General features: G+C 43.3%; 1 protein-coding gene across 1 annotated transcript; it reads left to right on the forward strand.

The window, feature by feature from the left end:
* Window positions 1-4,993: 4,993 nt before the first annotated feature.
* LOC119571615 (probable 4-coumarate--CoA ligase 5) lies at window positions 4,994-9,202 on the forward strand (the record flags this gene model as incomplete). The annotated part of the gene is given in 6 exon segments (XM_037918841.1): window positions 4,994-5,177; window positions 6,559-6,705; window positions 6,974-7,099; window positions 7,206-7,433; window positions 8,469-8,634; window positions 8,791-9,202. Coding segments are annotated over 6 exon segments (985 nt in total), but the record flags the coding sequence as incomplete, so codon positions are not given.
* Window positions 9,203-10,895: the final 1,693 nt, after the last annotated feature.

The following is a 10,895-nucleotide window of genomic DNA, read 5'->3' on the forward strand; positions in this document are numbered from 1 at the left end:
AAGGGGGGGGGAAGGGGGGGGGGGAGGGGAAACGGGGGTGCAGAAGGGGTGGGGGAAGGAAGAAGGGGAAAAGAAAAAAAAGGAAAAAAAGGAAAAAAAAGGGGAAAGGGTGGGGAAAAAAAAAAAGGGGGCTGGGGTACGGGGGGAAAATGCGGCAGGATAAGGGCAGGAAAAAGGGATAGATAGAGGCAGGATGTATGGGGATGACATAAATTTTAGAACAGCGAGGAAAACGAGTAAAGGGGGAAAAATTTACATGGAAGTAGGGAAGGGAAAAAGTGGGGGGGGAAAGGGGGGGGCGAATAAGGGTATAAGGGGGGGGGGTCGTGCAAGGGGGGGGGGGGGGGGGGAGGTTGAAAACCTACACAACAATTCCGCAAGTTTTTATTCTGTTTGTTTGTTGGATTTCATGGTATCGCCCACGGCATATGGCCAATTAAAACGCCACCAAGATTTTAAAAACCAAAGGGTTTCCCTATTTATTTTTTCAAGTCAAAATTTTTTCCTCATTTAAAAAAAAGTGATTAATTTATTTGATAAGATATTTGTATTGAAAATTCTTTTTTTTGTTTAAAGAAATAATTTTTTGGTGTTATGCAAACAAGCATTCTGCACACCCAAAACCCTTTTCAAAAGGTTTTTGATGCCGAACATCCCCAGACCCCATTATCTTTTTTTTAGACCTATAAGGGTTTTTAAAAATAAATAGCAAAGATTTTCTACCACCCCCCATTTATTACCAGAGATGCACTTTAAAAATTTTAGTGCTTTTAAAACCATTTATTTTTTAACTGACCAATGGGTTTTTTTCCAATTGCGTTACCATCAAAAGTAGCCCAAAAATCTAGCAAAATTTTTGAATAGGTTTTGGGGTTTTTGTCTAGATTTACCTGATGTTCGGTTCCTCCTAGTAAAAAAAAATTACCCCACTACTCTTTCTTGTGGAAAATTAAAAAACCCCCCACGGGAGGCCCCAGTTAAAAATCACACCGTCCAAATTTGGGATGCGATTTGCGAAATTCTGCATTACTGCTAAATGCCAAATGCACAATAAATCACGTACGTGAATTTTTAAAGATTCCAGGGGGAGCTGTAAATTTATTTATCATCCATAGAAATAATTTTGGGCGAAAGAGATTCCCCCCGGGGTCCCGTTTCCGGGACAAAAATATCCAAAAAAGGACATTGTCGGCAAAGAGTTTTTTCAGAGAAAGTTCTGTCGAAATAAAATTTGAATGAAACAACAATTTTTCCATGAAAATTTAAAAAAGCTAAATTTTCTGAGTAGGTCATATTTCCCTGTCATTCTATACAAAAAATACTGAAAAAAAAAAATTTCTTGGAATTCCTCTTGAATATGATTTCCGTTTTTACTAAGGGATCAAGAGTTTGGCATCCTTTCGGAAGCCTCACTGCGTCAACTAGAAAATTATAGAATTTAAAAAAATGCAATAGCCTACTTTAAAATTCGTTCCATGCCCCCTTGTTTAAGCCCTTGTAAAACGCAATTGGGCTGTAGTTCGAGGATTTCCCCCTCCTTTCAATGCGGGAATGATGTGGGCGAAGTGCCACGAGTTTGGAAAAGTGTGGTTTTTCCAAATTTCACTGTACACTTCTAGGAACTTCTAACAACTAGCATCATGATTAAGCCCTTTTAAATTATCTCATACAAACTCATTGGGCCCCGGGGGATTTTCCCCTACAGGCTTCAGGGCTGGGAAAACTATCCATTGTCAGATCTTTTTGTAATAAAAAGTCATTCCGTGGAAAAGTGAATGGGTTGCAGTTTAGCCTTTGGTCGGGAATGGGGGAGGGAAATTTTTTCAAAGCGTTGTATATGAGAACACCTGCGAATGCTTAGCAATATCTCTAGGTAATCGAAATTGTTCCCCATGAATGTTTTTTAATTTTTGACATTTTTCTTATTTTTTTTTATTGAAATGCCAAACCTGTGATATTGTGGTGTTGCTTTTAAAATTGTAAGACAAAGCTCCGCCAGGAGTCTCTTTTTGCTTGTCTAATTGTTCTATGAGCCCTAGCTCTTGCTCGTTTGTAATTGCAAAAGTTCTCATTATTGATGTTATTTTTTAAAAGCCTGTAGGCCCTATTGTGTTGGCACAGTGCCCTGCGACAATCTGATGTCCACCATGGAACTCTATGCTTATGCATCTGTTGAAGTTTTGGGGAATGGATGTGCATCAAAAATTGAATCTAAAATATTGTTTTTTTATATAGTGGTTTTCCAACAAGTTGACTTCACGCTCCCTTTTGAAGGCGAAACCCCGTTTTCTCGTTTTACATTTCATTTTGGTGCTGAAAAGGCTTCTTGGTGTGTCGCTGAATATTTATAAAATAGAAGGGTCACTTCCCAATGAGTGGTCAATGGTGCCCCCCAGGCACTTGGCTGCTATTTTGAAGAACCAGGGGTAGGTCAAAAAAGCTCAAATTACCGGTAATCGTCCCCCCCCGCGTCGGGTAAACCATCGTTCAGAAGGACCAGAATCATAGTCAGACACGTTATTGATTTTTACTTTGCATGTGAAGCTTCGGTGGATGTACATGGTGACTTCCGCCCTCCACCCCTCCCCTCTTGATCCTTCGCACAATGGTATTCCCGTGAAAAAAACCTCGCAGAGATAGGGGGTTTAAGTGTTTTCTTGGAGAACATAATATCCGGGGCATTGGACGAGGGTGTAATTTCTTAGTTCTAAGACTTCGACAGTTCCCTTGTATTGGGTTAAAATTCGATTATGTTTTTTTGGGGTTTGGAAGTCCTTTGTCCCCGGATTTCATTTTTGGGGACCTCCCCCCGGGTGGTTTTTGGGGACAGAAGCCTCCTTGTCCCGCATCTCCTGGCGAGGGAGAAAAGATGGCAGATTGCGACCCGCTTCTCTCCGAGAAAACCCTCGAGACCAGGGCGAGAGCCCGTCCTCAAAGGAGTTTTCCAGGATGGGGAGGTGTATCCAGACTGTGATTCGATTTTCCCCTCCTTAGGATGTTTATTGTGGGTTGATGCCTTTAAACGCCCCTTTCAGGGGATTACTTTAAAATTTAAAATTCAAAGTTTTTTTTCAGTTGAATTTTTTTTTTTGTTGGTGTTGATGAATTTTGGTGGGTTATGTTATTTGGTCAGCATTGAAATGTTTTTGTTCAAACCCCCCTTTTTTTTATTTCAATATTTTAACAAACCATTTTTCCAGGTGATTTTTTTATTGTTAATCTTTTTGTTTTGAATTTCTTATTTTGGCAAAAGTTATACATATTGCACAAGGGGATTTATTTTCCAAAAATAAAAAAAACAGGTTTTGTTGAAAAATTCCATCCTCTTGCCATATACTACTCTGTTTTCATGCTTGAAATTTCACTTTCCTTCCCTTGCCCCTTTTGAAAAATTATTTGACAAGTTTTCCAATGGGATAGGGATTAAATTTTAACAGTTTTTTAAAAATCCTTTCGGGAGCTTATTTCTTTTAAAAAGGACTTTTCCCTCGCTTTTTTTCAAATCAAAAATCTTTGTCCATTTGACCCATCAAGGTTTTTTGGGCAAGGGGTTACTTAAAGCAAAAGTTTTTTTTTCATGAAATTAATTGGAACTTTGCTTTCGGTAGGGTTTTTTTAAAAATTTCTGGTTTTCCCTTAGTAGGGTTCCTTTTTAAAGGGGAAAATTGGTTTATCATGGGGAAACCCTTCCTCTCCTTGAGGGGAAAAGGGTTTCTAGTTTGTATTAGAGGGTCCGAGCCCTTGGGAAGGTATCCCCTTTTGGGAAAAAACCTCATATTTTTAGGATCAATCTAAAACGCAATAGCAAGAGAGTAAGGGATTTTCCGTCCTCTAACCCCCCCCACCCCCCCCCCCCGTGGGAAACCTGGTTGCGTTCTCCATACCAAAAACGGATCGATTATGTTTGGGGGAAAAACCCTTAAAACCCGAACTTGCCTAGGCCAAGGACATTAATTTGATGCCCACCCCCAGGCGAATACGGGAGCCCACAAGGGTACTCCGGTAGCCTCAGGGAAGTCACATGAAGAGAGGAAAAGAATTTAGAATAAAAGAGTTCCCCAAAGGATGCCTCGGACTACTGGGCCTCCCTACCCAGGGGTCAATGCCCGTAAGGGCTACCCTGGTGCAGAAGAGTGCTGCGGGTCTGAGGTGGGGTGCTGACTGCGCCTACTGTAGTCTCCTGTCACCTGCAAAAATAATAGCACTGAAGGTGCAGGCAAAGAACAAAAGAATGCCAAAAAAGTGTAAGATATATTTTTTTCTTGCTTTACTGGAGTTTACTTTATAAACTCAGAAGCAACAATGTCAAGCGAGACGAGGCCCAGGGTTCCAGGGTAGCTCTTGTGGCACAAGACTTATTGGTTTATTGCTGCTGCGTTATAGACAAAGTATGTTGGCAAAATCTCAAATGTAATGTACTGCTTTTGCTATACACTCAAGGAGCTGCAGAAGTTGTGAGCATATTTCTGTTAGTGTTCCATTTGCCTCAAACTTCAATCACCCTAGGTCGCTGGTAGTGACTCGGTGTTTGATTTTAATTAGCAGATCTAAAGAAAAGATAATAATAGTAATAATAACAATAATACTAATACTAATACTAATACTAATACTAATACTACCAATAATAATAATGATAAAAATAATAATAAAAATAATAACAATAATAATAAAATAATAATAACAATAACGATAATGATGACAATAATAATAATAATAATAACAATAAAAATAATAATAATGATAATAATAATGATGATGATGATGATGATGATGATGATGATGATGATGATGATGATGATAATGATAATGATAATGATAATGATAATGATAATGATAACAATAATAATAGTATTTATAATAGTAATAATGATAATAACAGCAACATAATAATAATGATGATGATAACGATAATAATTATATTGATAATGATATAAAATAAGGCATACCCGTGCAGTGCAGCCAAACCGTTCTGAAGTGGCGCTCCCTCCCCCAGGTACATGAAGAGTCTCGCCCCCCCAGGAACCCCCAACTTTTTGGAATCCACGCTGATGGTCATCCCCGTCTACCACACCTACGGATACATCATTCTCATCAGCTGTATCCTCTCGGGCGGCAAGACCGTCATGATGGCCAAGTTCTCACCCGAGTCCTACTTCGAGGCAATCCAGGCGCACAAGGTGAGGCGGAAGGACGACTCTGAGGGCAGTGAGGGAGAAGGAGAGGGAGAGGGAGAGGGAGAGGGAGAGAGGGAAAGGGAGAGGGAGAGGGAAAGGGAGAGGGAGAGGGAGAGGGAGAGGGAGAGTGAGAGTGAGAGTGAGAGTGAGAGGGAGAGGGAGAGGGAGAGGGAGAGGGAGAGGGAGAGGGAGAGGGAGAGAGAAAGGGAAAGGGAAAGGGAAAGGGAAAAGGAAAAGGAGAAGGAGAAAGGAGAAGGAGAAGAAAAGGAGGAGGAGACGGGGAAGGGGAATAAGAAGAAAGGAAAACGAGGAGAAAGAGTGGAGGAGAGAGGGGACGGGGGGGAAGGAGGAAGGGAGAAAAAGGGCGAGAGAAAGAGGGAAGAAAGAGAACATGAATAGGGAAGGAGAACAGAAGGGAAGAGAGTAGCGCGGAAAGAAAAGAGCAAGATGTCGCTGGCGTTCAGATCCGGCGACTGCCGAAAACGACGCCGCTTTCGGGAATTCTCCCTGGAGGAGGGCGAGGGCGGGGGAGAAAGGGATTGGAGGAGGAATGCGAGAAGGAAAGTGAGGATTGAAATAAGAAGCGTGAGAGCAAAGAGGAAAGTGCCAAGGAATTTCTTAAGAAAGTGTATCCAAGTTACCGAAGCGACTTTGTCCCAATTGCGAAAAAATGTTTGTTTTTTCTGATTGGATGACAGTGTAAAGGAATTAAAGATAGACACTTTTTGCATAAAATATCTCACCTATCAGATACGTGCGAATATGTATGACAGCGCAAAATGTATGATAAAATTACATACATGGTCAGCAGCAGGTGTTTTCTATTTTTTTATTATTTATATTCTGCTGAGATTTTGCAATAACAAGCAATTTGAGTCTCGAGACCGATTTTCACTGGGATCCGTATCTGTGAATGGCTGTATCAAGGACTTGTCGAAGTGCGCATAAAGCTGACATCTTCAGAAGCTCGTAAATCTTCCTCCAATTCAGGGGGACTTGCCTAACCCTTTGGAAAACGAGTTTAATCACTAGAGCAAAATCCTTTTCAATGGCGGCTTCTTCTCACGGGTTTAAGGCATTGGATTTTCGGAAAGCACAGAGGTCGATTTTCGTTTCGGTGACGCTCAGTCAAAGCAATATCAATCGGAGTCGCGGTAACAAATGGTGCTTGTAGCATATTTTCACACATCATTTTCCAAGAGTTTATCATATGTATGCAGAGTTGTGGTGACGATATTAGAGAATGAAACAAGTTCAGAAGCCAGTGAAGACAGAGAAAGAAATCAAGATGGCAAATTGCAGAATGCATTTTATGTGTAAACCATAACGAAATTAGGAAACTAACAATTTGAAGTCAAATAACTGCAAGTACCTTATGTTCCAGATCACTTTTTCGCCCATCGTTCCACACATTGCGACGTACCTGGCGAAGACGCCCCTCATGGCCAAGTACGACACTTCGTCGCTGATGGCCTTCGCCAGCGGGACGTCGCCCCTCGCCCCCTCCACCCACGTGGAACTCATGCAGAAGGTACGGCCGCCTCGCTGACGGTGCTGGGCGTGTTTCAGGTATTTGTGTGTGTGTGTGTGTGTGTGTGTGTGTGTGTGTGTGTGTGTGTGTGTGTGTGTGTGTGTGTGTGTGTGTGTGTGTGTGTGTGTGTGTGTGTGTGTACGCGCGTGCGTGCATGCGTGCGTGTGCGTGTGTGTGTGTGTTGCGCGCACATGCGAGTGTCTGTGTTCGTGGGCTTGTAGGCAAAGTCATGGTTCTCCAGATAGCGTCGGTGTACTTCTTTCCGCAGACCGGAAAGGGAGCTGGCGTCGGCTACGGCATGACAGAGGCGTGTGCCACCATTGCTAACAACGGCGGGCCGCTCGGGTTCCAGCTGGGTTCTGTCGGGAGGCTGCTCCCTTACTATGAGGGGAAGGTAATGAGGAAAAATATTGTTCAAAGCAAGAGTAAAAAACAGCTTGGCATCATCGAGCCACTTATAACGTTCCTTGTGTTCATCTTCCTCTTCCTGACCCTGGCAGGTGGTGGACGTGGAGACGGGCCAGGTGCTGGGGGCGGGCCAGGAGGGCGAGGTGTGCGTCAGGGGCCCCTCGGTCATGCTGGGCTACATGAGCAACCCCAAAGCCACAGCCGAGGTTATTGACGAAGACGGGTGGCTTCACACGGGAGACCTCGGCTTCTTCGATCAAGACAACTTCATCTTCCTTACAGATCGTATAAAGGACCTCATGAAAGTCAAAGGATATCAGGTAATGGCAGGATTCGCAGAAGGAGCAGCCATTTCTTTGAACGAATTGCGTGAAGCAGGCGTTGAGAAATAAACGCAGTACTCGAGCCTTACCAGGGTGTGGGAGGGACAGGAGTGCATTCTTTTCGGGCAATTAGAGGTTTGCTCACTTTGTGGAAATATTAAAGGCCTGGGCGGTATTCACGAAAGTCTTTGCGAGTTTGTTTATGATTTGCGCTGGTACCATATCTCAAAGTTAATGCTGTTAATTAGAACAAACATTTATATCGTTATTAACCCTATTTTGATAATCTAGTATAATAGCAAGATAAGGTAAATATAGCAATAAATCTTGCTTATATTATAACGGTAATATTACACAGTTAGTATTACCAAATGTGATGTGGCATACGTTACGTTTAGAACGGGCGCTGCTATTAGATTTTTTTTATTAAGACGGCTCAGTTAACGTTTGACAGTTTATAAAATGAGGCCTCGAAACTTTTCTTATTATTTCCAAAACGAAATCATCTTCAACAGAGGAATAATTGCATAAGGTAAATTAAAGAGTCCTTACGGACGTGAATGCAAATTTGTGTAAATTTGCATTGTAGTTTTAAGAACACTTTCTGGGGAGTCATAAACAAATTTACCGAGTACAAAGATGACATGGAGGCCCATTATGATTTATTGACAACTGTTAAATGATAAATATTCTATATACTTACAGCAATTTTCTATCCGAAAATACAAATGGCGGCGCGCGCCTTCATAGCTGACGCAATAACAACCTATGGTGCCCCCAAAAAACAGTTAAATAAACATAAAATGTAGTACTATTGTCCTTATAGAAGTAAGAACTGTAGTTTAACAAGCTACAATTAATTATCTTCATAGACTCTATAACGATATAAATTGTTTTATTCCCAGCATTAACTCTGAGATGTGGCGCGGCGCAAAGCAGACAAAATCATAAAAAATAGTCATGGTCCTTTTCCTGACCTCTAACAATTCCCAAGGCACAGCACTGACCTCGACGTCCCTCTCCTCCGCACAGGTGGCGCCGAGCGAGATCGAGAAGATCGTGCGGGAGGTGGAGGGCGTTGCTGATGTATCCGTGGTGGGCATTCCCGACGACAGGCTGGGCGAGGCACCGAGGGCGTGGGTGGTACCAGCGCCCGGGGCCAGTCTTGATCCGGCTCACATTCAGCAGTATGTTGCAGGTGTGTGTGTGTGTGTGTGTGTGTGTGTGTGTGTGTGTGTGTGTGTGTGTGTGTGTGTGTGTGTGTGTGTGTGTGTGTGTGTGTGTGTGTGTGTGTGTGTGTGTGTGTGTTCGCGTGACAAGACAAGCACTTCCCTGTAATCCTGTTTCCTTACAGGCCGGGTCTCCGCGCCTTACAAGCAGCTGGCAGGAGGCGTGGAGTTGGTGAACGAACTCCCCAAGAATCACCTGGGAAAGGTTCTCAAAAGGAAGCTCAAAATGGACTGTCTCAAACTTCGCTCCAAACTATAAAGATTACCCTCCCCTCTGTCTCCTCCTTCCTACTCCTCTCTCTCTCCCTCAACATCTTTCTCTCCCTCCCCTCCCTCCTTCCCTCCTTCACCCTCCCTTTTCCTCCTTTCCATCCTTCCTTGTCGGCCTCAATATGTGCTGTACTGTTGACGCGATTTTAAACGGGTAGATTATGCTGTTGGTATACTTCTCATGTAATATGTATTGTGTATCTAACGTTGGGCATTTCCCATTTTGTCTATAATTTGACCTTGAGGTAAATAAATATAGTGTATATCTGCATGAGTATCATTTCCCGATGTAATTATTTTGCATTTCTCTCTCGCTCACACACACACACACACACACACACACACACACACACACACACACACACACACACACACACACACACACACACACACACACACACACACACACACACACACACACACATATACACACACACACACACACACACACACACAACATATATATATATATATATACATTATATATATAACCTCTTGGAGACCACAGATACCCGTCACGTGGCTTCGACTGAACGGCAATCGAAATTTGTGCTGTTCTTTGGCACGCAGGGTTAGGACACTTTTGAGAAGGGACAATACAGTACATCAGGAATCTTGCTGAGGAGGCTGGAGGCCTCAGGTCCGGAATATGAGATCCAGTTCACAGGACTGGGTCCAACTGAGGATTACATCGTGAGACTGGCATAGGACCTGGGACCACCAACTCAGGCTATACGGGCACCTAGCTTGTTTCCCTGTGGATGGCTCTGCCCATCAGGTTATCTCTACACAAGACAATTCTGGGTGGGGGAGGCCCGTGGGACATCCTAGGAAGTTGTAACTTGGGCAGATTGATCAGATCCTGTCGCGAAGAGCTAGAGATGGGCCAAGGCCCTTACCAGCGGCTCGCTGGGGGGTACCTTTGTGGCTGGAAGTGAAGGGTGGATGCGGCTATGGGCCCCTGTTACCGTTAACTCCATTTACACACACACACACACACACACACACACACACACACACACACACACACACACACACACACACACACACACACACACACACACACACACACACACACACTGTAACGAAGGCCGATGAGCGGTAGAGCACAGGCAAGTCGCGTCACAATGCAGAAATCTTGGGTAGCGCTGAAGGTGAAACAGACTTCTTGTTCCCTTGTAGTAGTTTATTGTAAATAGAGAATGGTACAAACTGACGGACAGAGGTTCGGTCCGGTCAGCGTGCTGTAGGCTGTCTGTCTGTCGCTCGCAGGCGACCTCTTTTAAACAGATTGAACTAGGAAACTCACAAGGGTTGCGATGTATCCAGAAGTGTGGAGAAAAGGATGTGACGGAAGGGGCGACGTCGCAAGGCGGAAAACCTGCGGATGTCGTATCCGCTGTCGTGTCTAGCAAAGGTTTGGTATGTAGAGGCTAGTGTTACTGTATTAAATGTATATTAAGTTAATAATGTTATATGTATGACAATGGTAGGGTAAGGGAAGGAGTCTGCTGCGAAGGGAGTCCTCTAGCAATAAGGGATATTTGCGGGCTGTCGATGACACAAGTGGAAAGAAAAGCGCAAGATCGAGTTGAGTGGCGAAGGATGGTGGAGAGGTCCACGGCTGCTCAAACATGAGCATACCGGTATTGATGATGATGAGTGAACCTCCTTGTGGAGAGGTTTGGAGTATAGACCATGTGTGAAATGAAATGGGCCATGTGTGAAATAGGTCTTACATCGCTGGGTCACGCTACCGCGGTGGTCTCCGCCGCAAAAGGTGTCAGACAAAGTGAAAGGCACAGCTAGCTAAACATTACAACCTAAGCATAAAATAACCTACACACATGAAAATAAGAAAACTGTAAGTACATGTAAAATACAAAAAATGCAAATGGATAAACAGTATGTGCATACAGTAACACCAATAAGATATACAATGTATAAAATCAGTAGATCA

Source organism: Penaeus monodon, chromosome 4 (genome assembly GCF_015228065.2).
Source record: "Penaeus monodon isolate SGIC_2016 chromosome 4, NSTDA_Pmon_1, whole genome shotgun sequence".
Taxonomy (NCBI): Eukaryota; Metazoa; Arthropoda; class Malacostraca; order Decapoda; family Penaeidae; genus Penaeus; species Penaeus monodon.